At 35.9% G+C, this 27,730-nt stretch overlaps 5 protein-coding genes across 9 annotated transcripts; 2 read left to right on the forward strand and 3 right to left on the reverse strand.

Moving 5' to 3' along the window:
- Positions 1-2,521: 2,521 nt before the first annotated feature.
- On the reverse strand, positions 2,522-7,892 carry LOC106641920 (uncharacterized). Its single transcript, XM_014356501.2, has 12 exons — positions 7,783-7,892; positions 7,620-7,676; positions 6,078-6,239; positions 5,835-6,012; positions 5,643-5,764; positions 4,567-4,811; positions 4,328-4,488; positions 3,866-4,019; positions 3,523-3,640; positions 3,266-3,425; positions 2,982-3,109; positions 2,522-2,909 (listed from the first exon to the last, which is right to left on the reverse strand). Exons 1-12 carry the CDS (start codon positions 7,832-7,834, stop codon positions 2,836-2,838), a joined length of 1,611 nt encoding a protein of 536 aa, XP_014211987.2. The 5' UTR covers positions 7,835-7,892; the 3' UTR covers positions 2,522-2,835.
- A 4,182-nt stretch (positions 7,893-12,074) lies between these two features.
- On the reverse strand, positions 12,075-13,952 carry LOC106641962 (kxDL motif-containing protein CG10681). 2 transcript variants are annotated; one of them, XM_023391184.2, is made up of 4 exons: positions 13,277-13,952; positions 12,777-12,976; positions 12,548-12,697; positions 12,075-12,337 (listed from the first exon to the last, which is right to left on the reverse strand). In XM_023391184.2, the coding sequence occupies exons 1-4, from the start codon at positions 13,426-13,428 to the stop codon at positions 12,219-12,221; spliced, it is 621 nt and encodes a 206-aa protein (XP_023246952.2). In that variant the 5' UTR covers positions 13,429-13,952; the 3' UTR covers positions 12,075-12,218. The 2 variants fall into 2 exon arrangements, with proteins under 2 accessions (XP_023246952.2, XP_014212047.2); XM_014356561.2 differs by having other exon boundaries at positions 12,075-12,349; positions 13,277-13,950.
- Positions 13,953-18,521: 4,569 nt separating this feature from the next.
- LOC106641960 (protein salvador homolog 1) lies at positions 18,522-20,927 on the forward strand. Of its 4 annotated transcripts, XM_089591128.1 has the most exons (7): positions 18,577-18,592; positions 18,771-19,050; positions 19,139-19,292; positions 19,470-19,674; positions 19,744-20,199; positions 20,291-20,596; positions 20,668-20,927. In XM_089591128.1, the coding sequence occupies exons 3-7, from the start codon at positions 19,202-19,204 to the stop codon at positions 20,762-20,764; spliced, it is 1,155 nt and encodes a 384-aa protein (XP_089447254.1). In that variant the 5' UTR covers positions 18,577-18,592; positions 18,771-19,050; positions 19,139-19,201; the 3' UTR covers positions 20,765-20,927. The 4 variants fall into 4 exon arrangements, with proteins under 4 accessions (XP_089447253.1, XP_089447251.1, XP_089447254.1 ...); XM_089591127.1 differs by having other exon boundaries at positions 18,522-18,592; positions 18,945-19,292; XM_089591125.1 differs by lacking the exon at positions 18,771-19,050 and having other exon boundaries at positions 18,539-18,592.
- On the reverse strand, positions 20,826-21,685 carry LOC106641963 (uncharacterized). Its single transcript, XM_014356562.2, has 3 exons — positions 21,499-21,685; positions 21,152-21,330; positions 20,826-21,080 (listed from the first exon to the last, which is right to left on the reverse strand). Exons 2-3 carry the CDS (start codon positions 21,321-21,323, stop codon positions 20,923-20,925), a joined length of 330 nt encoding a protein of 109 aa, XP_014212048.2. The 5' UTR covers positions 21,324-21,330; positions 21,499-21,685; the 3' UTR covers positions 20,826-20,922.
- A 750-nt stretch (positions 21,686-22,435) lies between these two features.
- LOC106641961 (putative maleylacetoacetate isomerase 2) lies at positions 22,436-26,884 on the forward strand. Its single transcript, XM_014356559.3, has 5 exons — positions 22,436-22,689; positions 23,488-23,539; positions 23,691-23,839; positions 24,276-24,480; positions 24,950-26,884. The coding sequence occupies exons 1-5, from the start codon at positions 22,672-22,674 to the stop codon at positions 25,177-25,179; spliced, it is 654 nt and encodes a 217-aa protein (XP_014212045.1). The 5' UTR covers positions 22,436-22,671; the 3' UTR covers positions 25,180-26,884.
- The last annotated feature ends 846 nt before the right edge of the window (positions 26,885-27,730 follow it).

Raw genomic sequence — 27,730 nt, forward strand, 5'->3', positions numbered from 1 at the left:
TTGAATTAAAAAATTTGCACCAGCTCGAATAATAACGAGCTTGCGATACCAAGTCCTGCGAGGAAAAGCCAAACCGATCCTTCCATCCGTCCAATTGTATATGTACCGAAGAAAGAGGAAAAAAACAACAACAACAACAACAACAACAACAACATGCGTGTATGGATATACAGTGCGGAGTCAGCGAAAAGCCGGCATCAAAGGATCCGAGCTTGCAGCAGGCACACCTATACCTACACCAACCCATAGGCAATATATATATGTATGTATAAAGAGAGAAAGCTCCTCGTCGAGCCGGCACTGCTGCTCGTAGCAGCGCATTAAAAAAGTGCCAGGCGCACGCGGATCTCGCGAAACGCACCGGCTATATATACATAACGCGGGAGCATAAAGCTGTCGGTGCTGCTTTTTATTCTATCGTGTGCTTGCACACACATAAAGAGAGAGAGAGAGAGAGAGGCAAAGAGCCGCGGGACCATCTGCGAGCGAGCGAGTTGTCGGAAGTGACGTTCGGCCCCTGGAGGCTTGTGTATGTACAACTACACGTACACACTCAAATATCCACCCCCAAACTCGTACGTATGGACACGTACACACGTGTACGTAGCATGACTAGTAGGTACGGAAGAGCTTTGGAGGCGGAGAGCGTGTCGATACCAAAAGCGAAGGAGTGGATATGTCAATTGCACGGCTGTCGGGTGATGGTGTGCGCGCGAGATTTCCCTCTCTCTCTCTCTCTCTCTCTCGCGCGCGCTTTCGCGTATACCTTGGGTGCGCGTGTATACACATCGTCCGCAATTCGTAATGAGTACGCGCTTGTGTTTGCGTATACATACTGTACACGCGAGGGCTTCATCCACATATATCATACATATATATATACGCGGACGCGAGGGATTTTGCATTTAGAAAGGGGAGAGCTTTGGTTTTCGACGACCGCGTTTGATGAGCTTTGGTCTGTTGTGTCTCTCTCTCTCTGCGCTTGTAATTGGAAATCCACTGTGGATTCTCCACTGGAGCTTTATTGTGATGGGTTTGATTATTGTGACGCGAGAGCACGAACCGCGGGATTTCCGGAGCTTTCGTTGGAAAACAAAAGGAGCTTTTTTCCGAGTCAACAGCGTACATATGGGTTGTGTGCTGATTGGAAACGAGAGCTTTTTCTTTTCTAGAAATAACCTACTTATATATTTACCGTAGTTTGTCCATAAAAAACAACAGTAAACGGTATGTTTGACCCTTATACCCTCAAAAAGTGATGTTGTATAGTCTTACCGATCGCTCCTCCATGAGCAACAAACAAATTTCAGAACCAATTGAAGGTAGTTTAGCTCTTGCAGGGAAAAAAGGGGAGGAAAAAAAAGGGCAGCGTACCTTTTCGGTAGCAAGGCTTAGGCGCGCTTTCCAAATGTATATACATCATATGATACACGGAGGAGGTATCGGATGGACGAACAGGTGCAGAGGAGCTGCATCGGGACACATAGCTCCCGAGAACAGCTGTTTCCGCGTTCTGTCGGCCGAAGCTTCCTTTTCTCCCTCCCTCTCTCTGGCGCGCACCGTGTGTGTGTGTGTTCTTCCTCCTCCTCCTCCTCCTCCTCCTCCTCTGCGATTATCCGCAATAAAAGCCCGGCACATATACAAGGGCCTTTTATATACGGGAGAGCTCGGTCTGCACGTGTATATGTACCGGGGCGCCACGTGTGCCGCACGTGTGCCACCACTACTGCAGGGCACAGCTTGCCGATGTGTATTGCGCACATGTGCACGTTGGACAGAGAGGCTGCGCGGATTTTCTCGCACCGCGAGCCCAAGAAACCGCGACATCGCGCTATACGTATGTATATTATATTATATATTATACCTACGTATTTAATGACATATAAACTATACTGTGTGTTTACCCATTTGTTAAATACGCTTGACGCGATTCTTTACATCCAGCCTAGGTGTCTTTATTGCCCAGAGAAATCGGTCCAAGGGTGTTTTTGAGCGAAATTTCATTTTTTTTTTTTCTTGCTTTCGTGGTATAACTATACTTTTTTTTAATTATTGTACGTATTTTGTTGCAGTCGGACTCGGTGGAGTGGATAATCCGGGTCAAGATCCTCGTGACACTCGATCATTGGATACTATGAGTGAAGCCTTGAATAAAAGGTCGGTGCAAACGAGCAAACGAAAACTTTACTTCATTTGATTGTTAGATATTACTGGAACAATTGTGTCACCCAACATTAAATGTTACATGTTACGATGTTGGTTCAATTGACAAAGGGTGAGAGCACAAAAAGTAAGCACATTTTTAAATTCATCATGAGAATTATCAGTGGTAGTTTGTGAGGAATTAACAATTTCATTTTTTAATAAAACATTTTTTTTTTTTTTTCTCGATAACACAAGTATTAAATAAATATTACAAATGAATAAAAAGGTTAAACAATAGCGGTAAACAAAAGCAAGAAGAAGCTTTCGGTTGATTAATTGGCAGAGATTTTTTTACAATAAAAAAAATGCGTTAAAGTAGTAACAATATTTATTTTTGTATATTTTGTTTGAAAAAAAAAATAAAAAATTTCTTTCGTTTACGTATCGCTTCGTTTTCTTAAATTCCTACGTCGTCTTGTGAATTTTCGTCCTAAGACAAAAAGTTCAAATATTTGTATTAAATGCAACGTATGAAAAAAAAAAAAAAAACTTATTCATAAAATTACGGTGTACACTTATTCTATATTTTTTAACCGCGTAAATTAACTATTTTGGCCTTCTAAACCGGCAAGAAGGCAGCCTTTTTTTTTGTTCCGATGCAGCTCAGTTGTGCTCTTGAAGAGCTCTTTTTCAATATCTCTCGATGTTCGGCGGCTCTTTAACTGGTGATTTTTTAAGTAAAAAGAAAGTCACCACGTAACAAACTGAAAAATAAAATTAAACTGAAAATTCAATCGTCAGCAATAACTTTTGCTGGTGAAAAATTATAGTATTACACAACGTCAAGCATCCGATTCCGGTGAATATTGTAGGACAGTTGAGCCCGAGGACAATGGAAAACGCTATGGACCCCACAGCCGCGCCAATGTTGCCGACGAAATTTAAACTATTGGTGGAAGCCGATCTGCATGCAAAGTTTGTCTATTACTCGATATGTTACACGTACTCGTGCAGCTATTCGTGTCTTTATCTCTTTTGTTTTTTCTTTTTTTAATTTTGTTATCAGCATCTTATCGTTTTATATTTCAGGATGAAAGAAAAATAGGATGAATCTCTTTACCTCAATATTTGAGGCGTCACTTCGTCGTTGTACTTTTGAATGACGTTGCCCGCCGTTCTCGTCGATACTATAATTATGGTGCACAACAGGAGCATGTAAGGCGTGTTCATCGACGCGTGGAGTCCCAAGCTTCCAACTGTTGCGATGAGAAACGCCAGGACTACAAAGTATTCGTTGATCGAGTAAAATTGAGTAAACAAATAATTGTTGTTTTTTTTTTGCGGTGGTTTTGAAAATAAATCGATCGTAAATCTTACTTATCGCCACGACTTTTTTTAACTCTGTATCCGAGATTGCGGTGAAAATGAAACTTAAAAAAACTGCCAATGACGAAATGACTATTGAATTAACGTACACGGCAGACTCGACTTCGGGCTGTAAATCAAAAGTGCGTTATCTTTAAATCACCGTATAGTGCGATTTCTTTTTTCTTCTCTCTCTCTCTTTTTTTTTTTTTTTTTTTTCATACCATCGTACAATCCTTGAAATCATTTTAAGAGTTGGTAAGTATTCCGAATTGCATGTGATTATTGCACGATTGTATTTAATTGTACATAGGATATTATGCGTATAATAAAATTTGTAAAACTTCACATTTACCAATACGTAATCGCAACTCGAGTCAACGTTTTTGATACGTGTGAGAAGTTCGCACATCGTCGTCGTTTTTTCGGGATAAAATGGCTTGATGAAGGCTCGAAAGTTATTGAGAGCTATAAAAATTTGTGGCACCCACAGTCTGAATGTGTTGAATCTGAAAAGTGTACGTTTTTTTTCTTTTTTTTTTTTTTCTTTTTTTAACAACTATCTTATACTAATAATAAATAAAATTATACGTTGTAAGAGTAGATGAAAAGCTATGTCTCTATTTTTATAAACTAATCAGGTATCGAATAATTTTTTGTTTCGTTCAATGACGATGGTAAAGAGTTTAATATTCTTTTTTTTTTTTTTTTACACTCGAGCATCACAGTTTTAGTTTCTCTTCGACCACCGACGGACTCGAGTCGTAAAAACAAAAGCCCCTCCTTTGACGCAATCACCCCCAAGATATAAACTTACCCCAACATGCTGATAAATTGCAACGAGAGAATAATGGAAAACGTCTTGATGTGGGCCTTTGAGAACAGAGCCTTTAGCTTTAACACGCTGTCGCGTATCTTGTCCTTGCAAAGGCTCTTTATGTTGCGCTTCATGTTTTTTTGCGAGGTCAGCGTTGTAATCTGCGACGATCCAGCGATTGAGAATGTTTTTTATTTTTTCTCAATAGCATTGAAATAGCAATTTCGAAATTAAATTACCTTAAATTGACTGGATGGCTCAAAGTAATTCATACTGTACATGGTTTTGAAGACCCGCAGAGCCTCGTGCGGCTGGCCCTGCGTCAGGAGGAACTTGGGACTCTTGGGCATGAGGCACACGGTAAACACCCCCAAAGCCGGTGGTATCGTGCAGATCAGCATGTAAACTCGCCACGTTTCGTAAAAACGATTGAAAACCGTAAAGTTGAACCAGGAAGTGTTTAAAATGAGTACGGATGCCAGCGCTGAAAATCAACCATTCACTCGACACTTTTTTTTATTTTTTTTATTTTTTTTTTTTTTTTATTTACTTATAAAGAACGGAAATAAATGTGCGTGTATCGTTATAGGGAAAACGATGATGTTCAGTCAATTAATTTTCGATTCGGCGTGTAAATTAACGCGTTTTGTTGTTGGCAACCTTCACATTGACGTTTGCAGGTTCTGCAAGGTACATGTGCCCGAGCGAGCGCTAAATTACCGCTGATTTTCCAAAACGTCAATCCGACATTAGCGAAATTACACATCACTTGCACGTTCGCGTATACTAAACTAACAAAACAGTAAAATTGACGGGCGAATATTAACTTTTGAAAACAAATGCGTACTTTTTAAATAAAATTAAACTTTGGATAAAAAGTTATGCAACACGACGTGTGTTATTATACATTTCATTGAATAATCGCCAGATTCGGTAATCGATTGCTTTTATCATACCTTGAAACGGCGAATACATACTTAAGCACAATTACTTAATGAATTTTTAAATACTTTGAATAAAAACTTTGATCAATGTTAACGATACAATGGTAATGGTGTTTAATCATACAATAGAGTTTGAACATTAAAGTTTATTGTAAAGCATTTAAAATCAAATACGAACTTTTTGTTTCCTCTTTAAAATAGTAATGCTGGATTGTTTCAGCTGGATCCAACATTGTTAAGCAGTGCATCATTGGTGATGAAAAAAAATTAATGTACCGAAAAAACACCCGCGCCGAAGACTGATCATTCGCAGGTTTTGGCACTGTAAATTGTATTTATTTTGTATAAACTCTATAGCAAGAAAAACTCACCCGGGGGAAAAATACTGGATACAACGAAGAGCAAACTCGTCCATTTGGCGAAGGTCGGCTGGTACGTGGGTGCGTGGAATTCCGAGAGATAGGGCACGAGCACCGACAGCGGACCGGCAATTCTACATATCGGGACGTGCATGAATTATTTCTCGGGGGTGGGGGGTTGCCAAATAATCGTACTTTACTCACAAAATGCCATTGAGAAACTTGAAAAGTACAAAAGTGTAAAACGAGGTCGCGTGGGCCCAAAGGACGTTGCAGAGGCAGTCGAGGATCAGGCCGATGATGATGACGTTGCGCTTGCCCAGCCGACTGATCACGCAGTCCTGGAAAACAAAGTCCCAGAGCGGACCGGCCACTACCATGCCTGCGATCATTGGATATTTACATTTTCTTTGAATGCACTTCAAGGAAAGTAATATTTTACGGAACCTATGTAAACAATGCCCACGGCGATGCCTTTGCGGAACAGAGTGAGCTCAAAGTCGCATTCCGTCGACTGTATGAAGAAGGTCGTCACGGTCGTGTCCAAGACGCAGGTCCAGCCTACCGGCAGAGCAGCTACCAGCATGAGTATGTTGAACAGTCCGTACCCTCGTCAGAAATTGAAAAGTGCTATGCTCAGTATTTTTTTCTTTCTTTTTTTTTTTTTTTTTTTATCTATTAGTTTAGAGAAACTACGAGTTGGCCTGTCTGGGGTTTTTGACGCGACGACTGCACGCTAATTACGTTTTTGTATCTATACGTTCCATTTGTTGGAAAAAAAAAAGAAATGGAATTTTATATTAATATACATTATCTTTCCTTTGTGTTTGATTCCCGTATTTTATTTTTTAATTTAATATACTTTTTATACGTCCACCTGACAATTGATAGAACTGGTTCATTGTACTTCATACAATTAATTCAACAGTTGACGAAAAAGGTATTAAGAGTGTACGAAATTAACAATGAAAAAATATTATGATTGCAATTTTATCGGTATACATCGAGTCAATTGTTGTTGTAACAAATTATTTTCAAGTACGGACAACGTGTCTGTCCAACGAGGAATTATTAAAGAAAACTGACGATGATGAGAAAAAAAATAAAAAATAAAATCACACAAAGTGCACAACTTTTTAAAGGCATGATTCAACCTTTTTGTTTATTTAGAGATGAGCACGATAAACAGCAAAAATTTTTGTTACAAGCGCCTCATTTACGCAAAGAAGAAAATCTCTGCATATAAGACACGACAGCTATTTATTTATTTATCGTCAGAGTTAAAAATACAATTACATCACGCTTAAAGCAGTTCGTTTTCTTTAATTAATCAAAGAATTTTCGTATTTAAAAAGAAAAATATTTTTTCCACTAGTTAGCAAAATGCTGCGTCGTATACGTTGTATCGCGTAAAAATTTGCACAGAGCTTTCAATCTTTGTATTTGCAGTGAACTAATTATTCTCAATGGTAAAAAAATATCGCCTCTATAAGTCGGTTGGAGTTGGTCCGGTTATACGCGTGCAAGTGCGGCTTCAAACTGCCACGACCGATTGTAAAGCACGAGGTTATCATGCATGGGAAAATGAAGCAGAGGGCAACTTTGTAATGTAACCGTATACACGTGAATAATAAAATTTCAACGTTCAATGAGTAAATGCCATTTCCAATTATTTTTTCCGCATCTTTGAAAGCGTGTGAAAAAGTGTTGAGATCTTTCAAAAATTAATGATCTTCAATCAAGTTCTCAGACACGCGTGCTTTCTCCCATCCTGAAAGTTGCAGTTATAGAGCGCATTTTGAAAAATGGCACTTTGAAAAGGATCTCGACCTTTTTCACGTATACCTCAACGTTTTCAACCCTTGAGTAAATAAAATGCACGGCTTCGTATACGCATTGTTTTGCCGTATAGCGAACAATAGTATACACCCGAGGGAGGAGTAAGAACAACTTCCGAGGAAGACAATCACTGCAAACCAATTAACTTACCTGTCGTAGCTATCGCCTTCTCGTAATCCGCCGAGTCGGTGTTCTTGGTCCTCTCTTCTGTCGGACGAATAAAAAAACAAAAAAACAAAAATTAGCCGGCCTCCCTTTTTGTTCCACCATCACAGGTGTACACGTAATATTCCCCACAGCCCCGATATCTCACCGATGATCCATGGGCCATGTTGACTAGCGAAGCCTCGAAATTCCGTGAGCATGTCTCGAATATAAACGAGAACGGCGATCCTGAGGGGGACGCCCCCACGCTTCGGAAGATGATCCTGCACCCGCACCCCCGAACACGAAGCACAACTCTCAATTGCGACAGCACCGGTGCCGACAACATAGGCGCGTCGAGATGCCCCACATCTGATGCAGAACGAGAGTACGGCAAGCGATGTGACGAGGTATACTTCATGAAAACAAAAAAAAATGAGATGAAGAAGAAGAGGAGCGGAAATGGGATGGAGGAGATACTCAACAGTGGCGAGGTCGGTGTCGCACTGCCGGTGTCTTTCGGCTCGCTCTCGAACCGCGAGGTGTTACTCTCCCTCCCTCTCACTTGCGATACAAAACGTGCATTACTTATCACATGACTTTTGCCAAAGATATACATTGCGTCTTGTCTCCTTCTATTTCCGGCTGTTTGTGAGTATGTATATATTTTGGGGGAGGGGGGTGCGAACAAAATTAAATTTGGAGGGATGGCTGCAGGTAGATCGAGAGTCTTGAGGCCGAGTATGCGGAGGAGGTCGAGATTTCCTTCCCCTGACTGCATTGTGTCCAACGGAAGCATGAATTACTTTTTTTTTTTTTTTTTTACCTCTTCGTTTTTGCACCTTTTCTTCACCTATTACCTGCAAAAAGTGCGTTTGGCCAACCGTTACGAAACGAAATTTGAAAATCAGGGTGTAATTTCCGTCCGGTTGTACACAATTACGATGATAAGGCGAGCTTTGGGAGTCGAAAGAGCGAGCGCGAAATACCTTGTCGTTTGCACAGGTGTCTGACCAAACTCGGCTTTTTTTACTTTGACGATATACGCACACGCGCATGACAAAAAAAAAAAAAAAAAAAAAAAAAATGTGTGTATATAAATGCCTTCGACGCGTTTTATCTATTATGTAGGTATCTTGGTTAATTGGATTTTCACAGCTGCGCTGCGTTTGAGCTGCGCTATCTTTTGCACTGCTCCGTGCACTCGAAGTTATTGAAAGTTCATTATTGAATGTATAAAGAGAGCTCTTTTGTGTACGTACGGGTTGGGCGATTGGAAATTTCGTGGGGGAAAAAAAAAATTTTTTAATTTAGTTATCGACTATTGATCAACACCCCTCTGCATTGCATGCAGGTAGCTTATGTTTCTCTACAGTCCTTCTGTATTTATATGTTTTTTTACATTTTTTTTTTTTTACTCTCATCTTAATTTCATTTTGTTTTTTCATATGTAACTGATAAAAATACTTTTCTTACGCGCCCTTTCAATCAATTTTTTTTTACCATCGTACAAAATGATACGAAACGATACGGTTGGTCTACAATTGTGTACTGCTTGTTGCTAAGAGGTCGACTTGTTACGGCGTTTTTCTTCGTTAATTTTTTATCATTAAAAAACTTTTAATTACATTTACTTATTTTAATTAAACTCACTTAATTATACTTGCTTTGGGAACACAAGTTTTTACTTAAATAATGTTGCACGTACCACCTTCGGTAATTAATTTCACGACTATCAAGAAATATGACGTACCCCAATCACATGTGATACCCTGAGTGACGTTAATCGTTATATTTGACACTTGACAGTTATGAAAATTTCTAACTTTTAACAGCTGCTATGGATTTTCAGGAATATCATGCAGGTAACAGAAAATAATACATACACAAATGACGCTAGGGCGCACACCTAGGTGGTTTCAATTTCCCACGTGCGGTGTGACGCGCGTCCCTTCATTGCCTCCCTCCATGTGGCTCGTTTGAAACTCTAACTATTTTTAATCATTTGTTTCAATTGAAAAATAAATAAATCAATTGTCAAAACAATTGCACATACTCACAAATGTTTCATACAGAGACTTATATAAAGTATTGGTAAAACTTTGTCAATGGAAGCTAATGCGTTACTAATCCTTTTATTTTTTTCAATCACTTTGCTATGTCTTCATTTACAAATGAAACACACAATTTTTAATCCCTAGGAGTATTGAATGAAATAAATTATTATAAGTTAAGATTTTTTAATTTTGTTTGTAATTTTTCGGTCAGCCACACGATCACACTTCCAGATAAGAATCCGCTCATGTAGAAGGACAAATACAGTTTACCTATGTATGTACTCTTTCGCGAATCCCCAAAATCGATACCCGGAAAAGATTATTTAAACTCGCGTTTTGACCACCTTGACGATCAAACTGCGCGAGTCATTATCACGCCGACACAAATTGTACGACTAACTCAAGTTCCACGGATATCCGGAGCGTTTGCTCTTCGTACAATTATCTTGCATCGAAATAAATTACCTCGATTTTTCCACATTCACGTCTTACTCATCGTGACTCATAGATACAAGTTCAGCAAACATCACCAAAAAAGCACTTTAAACCGGAACGAGTCTATTAGAGACAAAAAAAAAAAAAAAAAAAGAAAACTATACGTAAAGCCATAAACTCAGTTTAAATCCAAGTGCGAGCTAAAACGTCACACGTGCGCGCAAATAGAGTAAAAAAAAAAAAAAAAAAAAAACCGAAGCATGTGACAGCCGTTCTTCCTTTCCTTCAGCCCCCTCTATATATAGGAAAACCCATCGAGCATAATAGGGGGATGACATCGGGCTAGCGAGCAGCGCAAGAAAACAGCTGAGACGCAGCTGGGCTCCCGGTACGTGTATGTAGGGTATATACACCACATTGTACTTATAATACACGCGTATTATATCGCGCGCGCGTGCGACGTCTGTCGTACCGTCCTATTATTTATATATACATATATATATATATATATACGTGTGCACGCCACACGTGTGCAGCTCCTGACGTGCCTGCTGGCGAACTCTAAAAGCGCATATTGCCCACCCCCCCCTTTTTTTTACCTACCCCTCTTTCTTTTCCGCTTCCTCGTTGGGTATATGTGACGATGTCCTGTATCTACGCTTTCTCGCTCTCGCGGACCTTTTTACGAGCGGCAATCTAACGACCTCCGCGTGTGCGCTGTCTTCCTCGTTGCTTTCTATTTTCTTACGCTTTCCTGATGCGGGACCTTCTATTATTTTTCCTTTTTCTCCCCCACCCACCCCTTTTCCGTTTTAATTCGGAAGAGGAAATTTTAGAGGTGTAAGGACTTTTTCCGCCACCCCCTCCCTCTTTGCGGATGAAACTTTTCAGTTAGGCTTGAATACGCCCCCCCTGGACATGTTTTTTTTTTTTTATAATCGATATTACTCCCCTGTAAATGTTACTAGGGGTCGTTTTTAGATACCGTCTCAGTTGTTTCGATGTTAAATAAGTGCAAAGAATAGGAGGAAATGGTACCTATGTTGTAAGGTCAGAAGCAGGACCGCCTTTAAACGTGTATCGAGGTGAGGAGAAAAATTAATTTCGCTTCTGAATATATTACTGCTTTTTTCGGCCGACTACCACGATTTTTGGAATAAAAGTCGGTATAATCGGTCATGGTGTCGAACGACATTCTTATTTGCGACCGATTTTTTACTATTACATTTTTTTTTTTTTTTTTTTGCCCGACCTAAGTTTGAGAATCATTGTACATACATGGTTTTTCTTATCAACATTTACATAATTTTATAAAGCAAATGAAAAATGAAAAACTTTTTAGACAAGAATTTGAAATTTTTCTGCAGAACTCAAAGTATTTAGTTTGAATGAAAAAAGATTTTTTTTCCGTAATCAGTAAAGAAAAAGTATGAAAACAATTTTTCAGACAAAGTATTATTAATTTTATTATTTGAAAAAATACCTAACGAGGTCACATATCGAACTAGAAACAGCTAGCACGGCTTATTACATTTTTTCCATAGACTAATCGACTTCAATTTGTCTGTGAGGTGTCCGTTGAACTCATTGATTTTAACACCAAGAAAAGGACTCACCATCATTTTCTCCAGTACAGCTCAACTAAGTATTTACCCAAGTAATGAAATAATGGGCTCGCTACTGTCGACATCCGGTACTTGGAACCGACTTTGGCTAGGCTCACTCTATCAAGGATTAATGGTAGCTCTGACATGCAACAATGATACACTCGTGTGATAACAAAAAATTACTTTGATAAATTAATCACTTAAATCGATCAAATAATTTATACGCGATTTTGCAAAATTATATGTAAAATTGTGAAAATCTGAAAAAATTAATACTTTATTTCGTGAATGTTAATTTTTATAAATCCACGACAAAAGTGTTAACATGACAACAATTGTAAAGTAAATAATAATAAATGTCAATGGTAAAAATATAAATAATTTTATTAAATCGATCATTATTTTCAATTACATAACATATAATACACGTATACACGCCAGTTTTTAAATATACCTTAACTTTAACGGTAGATCTGTTTTCTCGATAAAAATTCGATGTACATGGACTAGCTAATGTCAGAAGAACCTGACGATGTACCTGGTTTCGTTAGATCAATTTCTGTTTCAGTTGATGAACTATCTTTTCTCATAATCAGACGCTCGTTGATGACAGCGAATTGAGCCTCTTTGTTTGCATCTGTATAATAATTGAATGCCAACAGAGTATGATTTGATTAAATGAAAGAAAATAATAATTTTTAATTTTGACAATGAAAGTTGGCTGCCAAAACATTAAATAAGATCAATCCAACAATTTAAATGTCATTGTTTTGCCACAATGATATTAATGTGTTTTATCAATCTCATATAGCACCTGCTTTCTATTAAGTTTTACCATCAAATTCAGGCATCACATCTGTTTTATCTTCAGCTGCAACTGAACTGCTACTTTGTGGCTGGGGGGGAACTTCTGATTCTGCAGATTTAGGTCTTTGCTCAACCTCATCAACGATAACTTCTTCTGCTAGGCTACTTCTGACAGCTTCTAAAATGTATGATGAAAAATAAAATCGGCCATGATCAATGAATAGGTAAAGATATTGTAAACAAAAGCATCTCATTACCATTGTAAGCTTGTGGATGCTGTTGACTCAATTTAGTTTTAAGGACTCTGATTTTTTTAAAGATGAAATCCAAATCTTTTTTCATATCGGTCAAAAGTGCTGTGTGCTTCTTGATTTCTGCACCAGAAGTTTTTAATCGATTAATAGACAGCTGATTGCAGTTTGTCAACATTTCATTGGTTTTTTCAAATCTCTGCAACCTGCAAGCATAAAATATACATATATTTGTATGAAATACACAACAAGAACTGAGATACACACTCGTTCGAACAATAAATTCACATTGAAACGTCAAAAAGACAATTTAACACAAAAAACAAACATAAGCTAATTCCTGTTCTCAAAAGTCTGCAGGTCATTGGCAACTTATTGTCTCAATCACTTAACTAACCATTCAATGTCCAAACGAACTGTAAACTCCACGAACAAACATAAACTACCAAAAACAAAATTAAACAGAGAGATAAGTAGGTATATAAGAGAATGGAAAGAAAACTCACATTTCTTTCTGGGCACGTATCATAGACTCAACGTCTTGTTGGTCGACAATCCCCGCCAGACCTTGTACAAAGACCTCGGGTGCAGTGTAATTCTGAAAACACTCGAAACTCCCAGCCTCAGACTCTGGAGTCACTTGATTTCCTGCAGCCATACTCTCGTTCTTTTTTTCCTGGTTCTCTTTACCTATCAGATGTTTGCAATATTCTACGCTAGTGTCATATGGCTCCTTTGTCAGGACATGCGATGTCCACGAAAAATTGCTCCAAAAATCTGATCCCTGACTTATCGCCAAGACGTTCGATTTTCACATTTAGACGCCGGTAGCTAGCTCCTGTTTTCCTGGTTTCGTAGGGACGCCCCTTTATTGATATCCGATGGGCTCAATTTCAACGACTCCGGTTTGCTTATGATATATGTATGCAAACATGGCTATGAATGCGCGCAACGTTTTTTCTTCTCTTCACTTTTTCATCCTCACACAGGCTCCAATTTATCTGGCGGTGCACTTGCGTTGTTTCACGAGGACGTACATGCATATATATTTTTTTTAAAGTTCCGTCAATGACCTCATAGGAGGTATATGAATAAATAAGTGTTAAGGGTTATTATTTCTTCAAGGAATGTATGCATATGTCTACGTATTCGTATTTTTCGTATTCATGTTATTAGGTTGGGTTGGTATTGGGTTGTCGAGTATCTACACTATCTATAGCTATCTACTTCAAAACGCAGAAGGGAGCGCAATAACAATTATGAGTGCATGAAAACACGTACGAGGTACGAGTGCACAAAATTACGTGGTGTGGTAACGCCACATGGTAAAAGATAAATTGTAAACTTGCCGCAAATAGCACAAATAATGTCAACTTTTTATTTTATGGGTACTAAATTAGTTGCGGCTGGTTTATAAATTATTAAATGGCTCTACTGTAAATAGTAATAATTATTTGGATCAGCGCCATCTAGCGTTGGGGATTTCTGAACTAAAAAGTGGCCCTAAACTTTTGACCCACAGCATTAGCGCTAAGAGCCATTTAGCCAATTATAAACCAGCCGCAACTTATCTTAAAGCTATAAAATCAAAAAATAACGATACATGTGTTTTTGGCGGCAGGTTAACAATTTATCTTTTACTCGAAAATTTATCTTCAAAAGTATAAATACATAGAAGGTCAATTTTTTGTAAAAAATAGATTGTTAACCTGCCGCCAAAAAAACATATACTGTTATTTTTTCATTTTATAGCTATAAGATAAGTTGCGGCTAGTTTATAACTGACTAAATGGCTCCAAACGCTTATGCTCGGTTTCAGAATTTTAGAGGCCACTTTTGGCCAAAAAAAAAATACCGCTAGATGGCGCTGATCGAAATGATTATTACTATAACTTATAGTAAAGCCATTTAGTCAATTATAAACCAGCCGCAACTAATTAAATAGATAGAAAATAAAAAGTTAACGTGATAAATGCTGTTTGCGGCAAGTTTACAATCTAATTTTTACCTGCGAATCTTCCTCCAAAACCATAAATGTTCTACTTATCTTATTCGGCTTATAAAATCAACTACTTAGTAGTGATTACTACAAGTACTACTATTTTACTATTACTACTATTAATGATTTTTGTTTATACAAGGGTGTCTTATGTAGGGGGGGGGGAGCAAGGATCAAGATGACAATTGGATTGCACACACGTTTAATTGATTGACAAGAGATATCTTACGTTGTATTTAACCTGTTGTTATTATCTATAAGTAACGTGTTTGAATAAAGCAAATATAATATATAATGGTTTTGCGTAGCTCTGAGAAAAATTATTTTGATGGGTATGTTTGGATACCATAGCAAACGTTTACTTCAAACTAAACATACTTATTCAAGCACTACTGTTGTGATGATATTTTGGAAACGAAAAATATCACGAGGCACCACACGAATTAATGTACTTTAAAAGAATGCAATGAAATTATATTTATAAAATTCAAGAATGTTTTTTTTCCGAAAAGTTCATGATTTCAAGTAGTATATCTTAAGGAAGTTACTAAGTTTTAGTCGTATAAATGTGTGTCGAGGGCAATTACTGCTACTTAAGAAGCTATATATTTACTATAAATATAAAAATTATCTTCCGATATTAGTAAGAATTACATTTATGACATGTACGTGTGTACACTTGTTACCAAAAAAAAAAAACTGCAAGAAACTTATACGAGTTTTGGATCATCATCCCTCAATATGTTTTCTTTGATTTTTTTCTAGAATATGAAAAATCGTGCGTGTTATCATCGGGTATATTTAACTTTAGTGAGTTGAACTTTTTTCCTTGTATTAATTCATGCTAATATACCAACGATTACATGGCTCTACTGTAATTATTACAATTGACAGTAGAGCCATGTAATCGATTATAAACAAGCCGCAACTAATTGTATAAGTATTAAATAAAAAATTAACATTGTCTGTGCTGTTTGCGTTAAGTTTACAATTTGTCTTTCACCTAAAATGTACTTCCAAAAGTATAAATATATAGGTCAATTTTTGGGTAAAAGATATATTGTAAACTTGCCGCAAACAGCATTAATCATGTCAACTTTTTATTTTTCATCTATTACATTAGTTGCGGCTGGTTTATAAGTAATGATATGGCTCCATTTACTTTAAGTAGTAATAATTATTTTGATCAGCGCCATCTAGCGGTATTTTTTTTTTCGCCAAAAGTGGCCTCTAAAATTCTGAAACCGAGCATAAGCGTTTGGAGCCATTTAGCCAATTGTAAACCAGCCGCAACTTATTTTATATCTATAAAATGAAAAAATAACAGTATATGTGTTTTTGGCGGCAGGTTAACAATCTATTTTTTACCAAAAATTGACCTTCTATGTATTTATACTTTTGAAGATGAATTTTCGAGTATAAGATAAATTGTTAATTTGCCGCCAAAAACACATGTATCGTTATTTTTTTATTTTATAACTACCGTATGAGTTGCGGCTGGTTTATAACTGGCTAAATGGCTCTAAGCGCTAATGCTCGGTTTCAGAATTTTAGAGGCCACTTTTGGCGAAAAAAAAATACCGCTAGATGGCGCTGATCGAAATAATTATTACTATAACTTATAGTAGAGCCATTTAGTCAATTATAAACCAGCCGCAACTGATCGCATAGTCATAAAATTTAAAACAAACGTTGTTTGTGCTATTTGCGGCAAGTTTTTAATATATATTTTACACAAAAATTGACCTATATATTTATACTTTTGGAAGTACATTTTAGGTGAAAGACAAATTGTAAACTTAACGCAAACAGCACAGACAATGTTAATTTTTTATTTAATACTTATACAATTAGTTGCGGCTTGTTTATAATCGATTACATGGCTCTACTGTCAATTGTAATAATTACAGTAGAGCCATGTAATCGTTGGTATATTAGCATGAATTAATACAAGGAAAAAAGTTCAACTCACTAAAGTTAAATATACCCGATGATAACACGCACGATTTTTCATATTCTAGAAAAAAATCAAAGAAAACATATTGAGGGATGATGATCCAAAACTCGTATAAGTTTCTTGCAGTTTTTTTTTTTTGGTAACAAGTGTACACACGTACATGTCATAAATGTAATTCTTACTAATATCGGAAGATAATTTTTATATTTATAGTAAATATATAGCTTCTTAAGTAGCAGTAATTGCCCTCGACACACATTTATACGACTAAAACTTAGTAACTTCCTTAAGATATACTACTTGAAATCATGAACTTTTCGGAAAAAAAACATTCTTGAATTTTATAAATATAATTTCATTGCATTCTTTTAAAGTACATTAATTCGTGTGGTGCCTCGTGATATTTTTCGTTTCCAAAATATCATCACAACAGTAGTGCTTGAATAAGTATGTTTAGTTTGAAGTAAACGTTTGCTATGGTATCCAAACATACCCATCAAAATAATTTTTCTCAGAGCTACGCAAAACCATTATATATTATATTTGCTTTATTCAAACACGTTACTTATAGATAATAACAACAGGTTAAATACAACGTAAGATATCTCTTGTCAATCAATTAAACGTGTGTGCAATCCAATTGTCATCTTGATCCTTGCTCCCCCCCCCCTACATAAGACACCCTTGTATAAACAAAAATCATTAATAGTAGTAATAGTAAAATAGTAGTACTTGTAGTAATCACTACTAAGTAGTTGATTTTATAAGCCGAATAAGATAAGTAGAACATTTATGGTTTTGGAGGAAGATTCGCAGGTAAAAATTAGATTGTAAACTTGCCGCAAACAGCATTTATCACGTTAACTTTTTATTTTCTATCTATTTAATTAGTTGCGGCTGGTTTATAATTGACTAAATGGCTTTACTATAAGTTATAGTAATAATCATTTCGATCAGCGCCATCTAGCGGTATTTTTTTTTTGGCCAAAAGTGGCCTCTAAAATTCTGAAACCGAGCATAAGCGTTTGGAGCCATTTAGTCAGTTATAAACTAGCCGCAACTTATCTTATAGCTATAAAATGAAAAAATAACAGTATATGTTTTTTTGGCGGCAGGTTAACAATCTATTTTTTACAAAAAATTGACCTTCTATGTATTTATACTTTTGAAGATAAATTTTCGAGTAAAAGATAAATTGTTAACCTGCCGCCAAAAACACATGTATCGTTATTTTTTGATTTTATAGCTTTAAGATAAGTTGCGGCTGGTTTATAATTGGCTAAATGGCTCTTAGCGCTAATGCTGTGGGTCAAAAGTTTAGGGCCACTTTTTAGTTCAGAAATCCCCAACGCTAGATGGCGCTGATCCAAATAATTATTACTATTTACAGTAGAGCCATTTAATAATTTATAAACCAGCCGCAACTAATTTAGTACCCATAAAATAAAAAGTTGACATTATTTGTGCTATTTGCGGCAAGTTTACAATGTATCTCTAATCGAAGATTGACCTCTAAAGTGTAGACATTCTACTTATCTCATATGGATTATGAAATCAACCATATTTACAAAATGACTGTACTTTAGACCTTTTATCATACTCATGCAAGCACAGCCCTTTAATTTTATAGTTCCCATACACAGTTAACTTATATAATATGTACATGGCAAAATTTGTGTTACAGAAATCTTGAATAACGATCAAACGTGTACGAATGATCATGGTTTTGGAGGTCGATTTTTAGGTGAAAATTCGATTGTAAACTTGTCGCAAACAGCTCAGAAAATGTCAACCTATTAGATCATTTATAACTGATTTCAGGATTACTTTTTAACTCAAAAGCAGCAACGTGAGATGGCGCTGATTGTAAGTTGAAAGATTATTAATTATTTTGCATGATTATGTTTTACAACTTGTATAGTATATTATTTGTTATGCATGTGCAATTATGCATGCATTGCGTATATGTGTAAGTATGCTGAGTGGTGGCACTGGTGGCTGAAAATAATAATGCTGTTTAATTATGTATTATATTGTTTTTTAGTCCAGTCCTGCACACATGACTGACATGACATATCTGCAGCCTCCAATCTGAACCCTAAACTCCTCTATTCCCCGACAGCGTTAATTATCTCACCCGTTCAGGACAACAAATAAAAACACGTAGATGACCGCAAACTCATATTACGTTTTTATAAGATAAATTCACATTTCACAGTCACACCGTATGACCGCACTAAGACCACAGAGTAGACAAACAGTAAACAGTGCGCTGGCGCGTGACGCGCGTTTTCTTGTCTCGTTGACGATGTCCATGTTTCGTGGTGCGTAAATAAGATGCACTACCGTTCTACGAGGTTTTTTCCCTCGATGACGATGTCGACTGCTCATAGTAAAAGAGTATTTCAATAGATAGTGCTGTACACCTGCAAGGCTGCTGTTGTGTTTTGTCCAAAGGGTGCGAGGGACAGCAGGATGCTGTCCCGTAAGAACAAAGACTTGAGGACCATCAAGGAGGGCGTCGTTGGAAAGTATGTCAAAAAGGACACACCACCCGAGATGCCCAGTGAGTAGCGCCTAGCTCGTCATTGATTGGTTTTTAGATTTTTTTTTTGTTACAAAATTTTTTGGTAGATCTTTTGCCACCACAGCAGGCTTTAGATTCCCTCTTTGTCAATTTGTCATATTTTTCGTTGAAATTAGACTGTCAAAACTGAACAATTTCATTTTCTTTATACTCTAGTTATCAATGTTTGGACAACAGAGCCAAACAGAAGAGGTCGTAGATTGAATCAACCTACAATGCCTCCGTCCATGCATATGAATTCACAGCAGCCAATGATGGTACAAAAATTTGGCAATACTAAGTCCACTCTGAGTGCTGTTGGCTTGGGAAGCCACGAAGGGAAGTACACACCTAATAGTTCAGTTCCTGACTTAGCTCAGAGGTAAGAACTACCATAGTATGTAAGAAAACATCTAATCTTACCTACCATCTCAAGAAATAAAAATTTTAGATTTGCCAGTCTTTCGTTGAACTCTGCCTCGAGTGATGGAATGCCGTCACGTACAGCCACACCACTGTATCAGCCTAGTCTGTCACCCGCCATGTCTCATACTTATGTCAATCAGTATGCAGGTTCAGAGTATCATTTAGATAGAGATCAACACACACCGCAAATGCCTTATACCTACGAAGTGGATGGTTATGAAGATTACAATCCTCAAACACAGTACAGGCAAAATACTGGGTATAGTCACACAGTATCTGAAAGACCCAGCTCGAGAAATGAGCAGTCCGAAGAGCTGCCCTTACCACTAGGTTGGTCTGTTTATTTTACTCTCAGAGGAAGAAAATATTATGTTGATCACAACACCAGAACCACTCATTGGTCTCATCCTCTGGAAAAAGAAGGGTTGCCCACTGGGTGGGAAAGAATAGATTCGCAAGAATACGGGATATATTATGTCAAGTGAGTAGTATATGCTCAGACTGCATGTAAACTTGAACAAATACATTTTTTGTTTTGTCAAACATATTTAAATATTACACGAATTTTTCAGTCACATTACAAGGCAGGCTCAATATCAACATCCATGCTATCCAACAGAAATGCAAACTGTCAGAGTTGTGCCTCCACCACAGCACACAAATTTTCATCCACATAGTGTCTTAGTACCTGCTAATCCATACATTAATGAGGAGATTCCTCACTGGCTGTATGTTTATAGTCGCGCTTCCGTAGATTTTGATCGCAAATTGAAATGGGAACTATTTCGTTTGCCTGAACTTGATTGTTTCAATGCAATGTTAATAAGACTGTTTACCCAAGAAGTAAGAGAAATCGTTATGAGATATGAAAAATATAGGTGAGGTTTTTACCTTGACAGTAAAATTTACTCGTTATTTAGCAACGGAATTAAAACATTTATTTTTTCAGGAATGCTTTAAGGTATGAAATTGAACGAAGGTCAAAGGAAGAAGATGACGAATCTTCTAATTCAAATCCTCGAGCAGTTATCACAGATTTGTTTTGAGCTTGTATGACTGGCATACTGTTTTAGATGTGTGCATAAATTATAATAAATAGCAAAATGATATTTTTTGTATAAACTATTGTTAATATATTTACAATGACATTTTTATCTTGTAATATTATACATGATTTTAAATTGACTAAATTGATTTTTCGTATTTATTCTTTTTCCACAACTCCATAAGTCTCTTCAAAAATGTTCAAAATGCGATGATCTTCTGGTGCGATTTCGACCTCGTAATCTTCCACTTTGGAGAAGTCTTTGTATTTTATAATATTGGCTTGTGTGACGCCCAAAAATTTTGCGTACTCAGCAGCTAAAAGAGGTTGAAGGTAAATTAATGGCAACAAAACTAAATTTAATGAATGTCAACGAAATTATACTAACCACTATTTTCTTTGGGAAAGGATTCTTTTGCCAAATAATATACAAGGTACCCAAACAAATTCCAAGAAGCTAAAGCATAAACAAGCGACAAATTTAATTTATGTTTTCTAGCGTCGTCTTCAGGAAATGGTTTGTAGTTTCGGCGAATGTACCTCCTCAGTCTCCATAACATTTTGTATCTGTATTGACAAGTCACATAAAAATGAAGTCATTATATTCACATAATGGTTCACTAGCACAAAAACTTGTATAAAGAAGTATCAGTGTATAGCTGCGTATAAAATCAGAAGGTTTCCGTCCCTGATTGCTTTTGTACATACAAAAACTTGTGAATAAAACGTACTTACTCTTAAATTTAAAGTCAATGTTGGAAAAGTCCACATACAATATAAAATATCATAATTCGTTCATATAAATTCTAGTTTAACGTCTGTTGTCGCAGATTCAACACCAACTCCAAACGTTGACAACAATCCTTCTTAAAACAATACAGTATTCAGTAATACTGATTATCCATCAATCAATTAGTATAGAAAAACGTTATGACAACAAAAATATATACCAATTTGCGTAGTCTGCTATAGTGGTCGTATATACATGATTTCTGTTGGTAGCAATGGTGACCTTTACACTAGCCAAATGTTACCAACTACCATGAAATTGGCGGCCATTTGAAATTCTTACGTCTACAAGTTCAAATTATCGCGGATAGAATCTATAATAACGAAAGCACTTGAATTTAAAGGGGAGAAATTCGAATAACATGATATATTTAATGTAATTTAAAAAAACGTCTTTAAGGACTTAATATAGCGATCGACATACATTACACGATGTATTGATCGTTCGATTTTTCAAAACACCGAAATCGAGGAATTGTCTATCTTCCAAATGAATAAATGCATGTTTTTAACACTTATTTTTCAAAAAGTACGTAAAATCATATGAAAATTATTGCATCGTCGATGCACATTACACCTTTCACCCCCAAATGCTTATCAATTCTGTTCCCTACCCCACTACCAAATGGTGGGAGGCTGAGAGCAACACACGATAGGTATTATATGGATTTCAATCCTTGTCCCGTGCATATGCGTGGATTTACCCCATCTTCCTTCCCTTTCTCGCGCACATCAATACACACACACACACACACACACACACTGCACTTACGCGAGCGTGCAAGAATAGAGAGTCGAATAAGCCAGGGGGTAGAGGCAAGTGTGGAGCAGAGAGAGAGATAGGGAGGCGCGTATACAACATACGCTCCGGCACCGGCCTTCTATAATTTGTACCACCTTTTTTTTTTTTACATTTCTCTTTAAGTGAAACCGACTGCGATTAAAAATAAAAAAATTCACGAACGCGCATACGTTAACATAGTGTAGGAGAAGGTGGAGGCCTTTTGGAGCCGGGCGGTGGCGGCAGATCGTGCGTGCACTTCTTCGGAGCAGCCTCGTCTCTCTCTCTCGTGCTGTCCGGGCGTTTACATAGAGCGCCGTGCGGGAGCCCTGCGAAAAATGTCCGTCATGGGGAAGGTAAGGACAGATACATCCTTGTTCTGTTGTTTCTTAATTTTGCTTTATTATTATTATTATTTTATTTTGTTTTTTTCATCGCAAATCTCGATTTTTTGTGCGTCGACAATCCACCGATTCTCGGTGGCTTCGGTCTTATGCGAGTACGGTTTGCTTAGCTACTTTACGTGGATGTGCGAATTTTTCGCGAAAGTGTGTGTATGTGTGTTTACACTCGACGCGAATGTGGGCTTGCGTACATACTCACAACGCGACTCGGTGATATTTTTGCGGGTACACGTTTGTGGTGAGATTTTTTATTTTCCTTCAAAGAGACGCTGGAATATTTTCTGTAGTTTTATCGAAGAGGTGCAGCATCGGATTATCTCGGGCCGGCATTCCGGTTTTTCCTGTCGGCCTCGAGAGACTCTCACCTCTACGGGGAACACGCCGTTAACTTTTTTTTTTTTTTTTTCCGTTTCATCATCACCAACAGCCGGGATACTGACGGATATTCGTTCATTAGAATTTCAAATTTTTTCTGTGATCGTATCATAGTGCGCAGGTTTGAAAAAAATTGTTTGATTCTCCTTCGTTTTATCAATTTCTACGAACAATTGCGATAAAATTCTCGATAGAACACGTGCATCCACACCTCACCTTATTTTACAACTAATAGTACGATTAGAACTTTTAAGTACGATCTTTCTTATTCTGTTTTGATATTTTCTTTGCAAAATTATTAATTGTAAAGCCGGTAACGAAAGATTATTTATTATTCGCTTTACAATTGCTAATAGCAATGATTTTCTTTTGCAGCCAGTGCTTTACTCTTATTGGAGGAGTTCCTGCTCGTGGAGAGTGAGAATAGGTATGTAGAGGATATGTGTATGAAAATAAAAATCTTGTAAGAATTTATTGCAAAATATATATTTTTACTTTTCTCTTTTGGAGTAAACTTTTTTTTTTTTTTTTTTTTTTATCATCATAAAATATATGCATTATCTTTGAAACTTGTACAGCTTTGAACCTCAAGGAGATCCCGTACGACATAAAACCTATAAGTTTGGTAAAGAGCGGTGGTGAACAGCACAGCAATGAGTTTCGGGAGATTAATCCCATGGAACAGGTGCCGGCACTCCATATTGATAATCATACATTAATTGAATCTGTAAGAAAAACCATTTATTATTATTGAATAACGTTTTATTTCAATCGCTTTTTGTGGTTGCTTTACATATGCGTGAATGCTTTTGCAAAAATTAAAAAAAAAAATTAATAGAAATCAATAGAGAAATAAATAAGAATGAACATTGAGCATGAAATGTAATGAGTCGTGATGGTAACGTGAATAATGTATATCTTGTTTTGAATAATTATATGTGACATTCCATTTTTATAAAAAAATGCGAAATCATAAATAATGTCTACTTAATGATAAATGGGAACAAATTAATCAAATGCTTAGTGAGGATGCTCATTAGTTTCGAGACACAAATGCTTTTTAAATGTGCTTGTAATTAGAAAAAAAAAAAAAAAAAGCAACATAAATAAATACAAAAATACAGTACGTAAAAAAAATTAAATGAGCAAAAACTATTTTTCAGCTAAATATATTACTTTACTTGGAGGAAACGAGACCGCATCGTCCATTAATGCCAGCAGATCCAGTAAAAAGAGCCAGAGTCAGGGAAATTTGTGAAGTTATCGCATCTGGTATCCAACCTTTACAAAATCTTATTGTACTTATTTATGTTGGAGAGGATCGTAAGAAAGAGTGGGCGCAACACTGGATAACTCGAGGCTTTACGGGTTAGTACCATTTTTTCTAATTTTTTTTTTATTTTCAACGAAAATGCAGATCATTTCAAGCAGTACCAACCATAAGGCTGATTTCTACTGAATTTTAATTTTTTTCCAAGTTTCTCTTTTGACTTATGAATAAAAATTACTGAGTAACTTGACTGATTTGCATGTAAACGCATTTACGACAGTTACGACATATCTATACGAATGAAAAACAAATCACTAATGCTAATGAGTTAATGTTCATACTGAATACACTATAAAAAAACTATAAATTTTGTTAAAGTCAATACAATTATTAAAACAATTTTCATGTACCTAAAATTTGGAAAAAAATGTATATTAATTTAATTGCATTTATAAGTTGTCAATCGATTAGAATATACTATAATTCTAGCTAATTTTTCATGAGTAAAAAGGGAACAGAGATAATTGTATGAAATACGATGAAAAGAAAAAATGCATGTAATTTCAGCCGTGGAAAAACTATTGTCCTCGAGCGCCGGCAAATACTGCGTTGGCGACGAGATCACACTAGCCGATTGCTGTCTGGTGCCGCAGATATTCAACGCGCGAAGGTTTCACGTCGACCTGAGACCATTTCCCACGATCTTAAGGGTCGACCGCCATCTGGAAAATCATCCCGCCTTCCAGGCCGCTCACCCCAATAATCAGCCCGACTGCCCCCCCGAGGCGACAAAATAGCAAGCGAGACAGACCACCTGGTTTCTCTTTTAAATTTTATATTTTAAGGAAATAACCTGGTGGTCTGTTCTTCGCTGTGATCGTGGTTTCATAATTTTAATAACAAAAAAAAAAAAAACAAAAAAAAAAATTAAATTAAATTAGAAACTTGCACTTTTTTTTACCATTTCGTCGATCATCTAATTTATATCTAGGTGCTTTCATAAAAAGTAAAATTTTATGTTATTTTTTTACTCGGGACCACGATCACGCCTCGAAATTAGATTTTGACCAGCTAACCCACTACTCTGATACATTCCTCCATTTTTTCTCAACTAACATTGCTGGTCAAGTCATTTCGAAGTTCACTTCCAAATAAAAAATGCTTTATTTTAGGTTATTGTTTTTCATAAAAATCAACGTTTTGAAATAAAAGAGAATTGTGCAAAATTTATCGACCTATTGGAGATAGGTTCTGTTATTTGAAAATTAAAAGTTTAATTTCTTTACACTTGCTTTATTTTTTTTTTTGTCAAAAAAACACAACAAAATGAAAACATCCGAATGCTATGATTATCGTCACAGGATATTAACTTTAACAATAAATAAGTAATAAGTCGCCTGAGAAGGCAATCGAGTGTAAGGATAAAAATGTGCAGTACGAAAATCATGCCATGATATCCAGTAAATAATCAAGAGTACAAAAAACTTTTTTCCATAATTTGTTCTAAGTAATTTGGTTTCTCTATACCTAATAGTTACACAAAAACTCCGAATAAACAATGCAAAATATTTTTATGATAAATTCAAAGTGTATATGTTTTAATTAAAGTACGAGCTTTTCATGAAGTAAACGCGCAACTTGCGCATTTAAAAATATTTTTTTCATGACGATTATTAAAAAAATTTTTTGTAATTATTAATAATATACAATAATAAATCAGCAATATAAAACTACTGTATAGTCGTACTGTCAGCTTTGATAGTATAAAGTTCAGATATCGTATGAAGTCGTCGTCTTCATCATAAAAATTAAAGTCAATGTAAACACTAATGCTATTATTTTAAGCCAAGAATCTGCAAGATTTCTCAAATCTTGTGTAATTAAGCCGACAACGTTGTGAGTTACGCAATAGTCTTGTGCGATAGTTGTTAAGCTAATTACGAATGCACATTTTCCTATACTATTAATAAGTTTACGTGCTGCTTGTGAACGCAGTGTTTCGATCACAGCAGCTTATTATTTTTGCAAGAGTTATTATTCCAAGTGTAATTGAAGGATGATAAATTTTTCGTACTGATATTTTGTAATATTAGAGTAAGGTGAAGAATCTGCCATAACGATTTCGAGTACTTCCACGGGATTGCAAGGCTCAACTTGACGTATTTTTGAAAAAAAAAAAACAAAAAAATATGAAGAAAATAAGCTCGCGTAGAAAAACATTATTTTTTGCAGCTTTTTTGTACGAGTAAAAAATGTATAAGAGACGCATCGGTGCGTCTTGTAACTCTTAGAAGTCAACTATGGACTCTGACGATGAAAAAAAAAAGACAATTGTTGAGTGACGATATGTATAAAACACAAGAAAACAAAGCCACGTTTTTAGATAATCGAAGCGATGCCCATAGCATAAGTAGATTTTATATTTAGAAATTAAACTGTACGATAAATATGTAAGGGTGCGTGAGATAATACTTTTGAAGAAGACGAAAAAAGTGAGCCTGTACGATAGAAAAAAAAAAAAAAAAAAAAAAAAACTATGTATAATTGTATATTGTTCAGCTACACATACTTATGAAAACTCAAATACAGTACTTTTAAGCGTAAACAGGCGTAAATTATATATATATATTTTTTTGTTAGTGAAAGTGATTGTGTATATTTAATGCTTACAGGAAATAAATTTTGTGTCATACTACAGTGCCAATTCATTAAAATTGTCTTTTTAATTATAACATTCTATTTTCATTGATATTTATACATATTACTCTCCAAAATAATAAGTTTTTATATCATTATTATTTAGGTTTTTTCCTTATTATACATAGTATTCTTACAAGATTACTAGTTTAGTTCAATTAGTTAGTATCTACTTAACATACATTTTAAAAAAAAGGTTTTTTTCTACAAGTGTATTGACGTCACTTTATTACAAAAAATATACTCACCGAACGATATTTTCTTCGATTATTTCATCAAAGAATTTTTTTTTTTTTTTCGTTTATTCAAAAAAAATATGGTCACTGATAAAAATCACTTGAAACATTGAAAAATGATACAGAAATCATTTTCAAATCTCTTATTTGGACACTATCAGTCATTTATTTTTAATCACATCTCTTTGTTTATTAAATAATAAGTCTTTATTTTTTTAAAGCTTTTTTATGACTTTTCTTTATAAAAAATACATTCACTTAACTATATTGACTAGTCGTAAGACAGCACCTTTTGTGAAACATTTGTCAATTTGAATACCGACAGAACGCAAGCTCGAACCTCACGAACTTTCTATAATTGTTTCTTATTAATTATTATTAATTTTTTTTTCTAATATCACTTTTTTCAACTCTG

Source organism: Copidosoma floridanum, unplaced genomic scaffold (assembly GCF_036245765.1).
Source record: "Copidosoma floridanum isolate Cflo_tuat_1 unplaced genomic scaffold, Cflo_Japanese_pri ptg000013l, whole genome shotgun sequence".
In the NCBI taxonomy this organism is placed as follows: Eukaryota; Metazoa; Arthropoda; class Insecta; order Hymenoptera; family Encyrtidae; genus Copidosoma; species Copidosoma floridanum.

Excerpts from the sequence above, each read along its gene's own strand:
- LOC106641960 (XM_089591125.1), top strand. Across the intron at positions 19,293-19,469 it reads CACACCACCCGAGATGCCCA|TTATCAATGTTTGGACAACA; the intron begins GTGAGTAGCGCC and ends TTTATACTCTAG. Across the intron at positions 19,675-19,743 it reads GTTCCTGACTTAGCTCAGAG|ATTTGCCAGTCTTTCGTTGA; the intron begins GTAAGAACTACC and ends TAAAAATTTTAG.
- LOC106641920 (XM_014356501.2), bottom strand. The coding sequence starts at position 7,834 with ATGCTCACGGAATTTCGAGGCTTCGCTAGTCAACATGGCCCATGGATC. Across the intron at positions 6,240-7,619 it reads GAAGGCGATAGCTACGACAG|GGTACGGACTGTTCAACATA; the intron begins GTAAGTTAATTG and ends ATTTCTGACGAG. Across the intron at positions 3,426-3,522 it reads AAAAAAAGTCGTGGCGATAA|TCCTGGCGTTTCTCATCGCA; the intron begins GTAAGATTTACG and ends AATACTTTGTAG.
- LOC106641963 (XM_014356562.2), bottom strand. The coding sequence starts at position 21,323 with ATGTTATGGAGACTGAGGAGGTACATTCGCCGAAACTACAAACCATTT. Across the intron at positions 21,081-21,151 it reads CTTTCCCAAAGAAAATAGTG|CTGCTGAGTACGCAAAATTT; the intron begins GTTAGTATAATT and ends AACCTCTTTTAG.
- LOC106641961 (XM_014356559.3), top strand. Across the intron at positions 23,840-24,275 it reads ATCATACATTAATTGAATCT|CTAAATATATTACTTTACTT; the intron begins GTAAGAAAAACC and ends ACTATTTTTCAG. Across the intron at positions 24,481-24,949 it reads GATAACTCGAGGCTTTACGG|CCGTGGAAAAACTATTGTCC; the intron begins GTTAGTACCATT and ends ATGTAATTTCAG.
- LOC106641962 (XM_014356561.2), bottom strand. The coding sequence starts at position 13,428 with ATGGCTGCAGGAAATCAAGTGACTCCAGAGTCTGAGGCTGGGAGTTTC. Across the intron at positions 12,977-13,276 it reads ATACGTGCCCAGAAAGAAAT|GTTGCAGAGATTTGAAAAAA; the intron begins GTGAGTTTTCTT and ends TTATGCTTGCAG. Across the intron at positions 12,698-12,776 it reads GCATCCACAAGCTTACAATG|AAGCTGTCAGAAGTAGCCTA; the intron begins GTAATGAGATGC and ends CATACATTTTAG.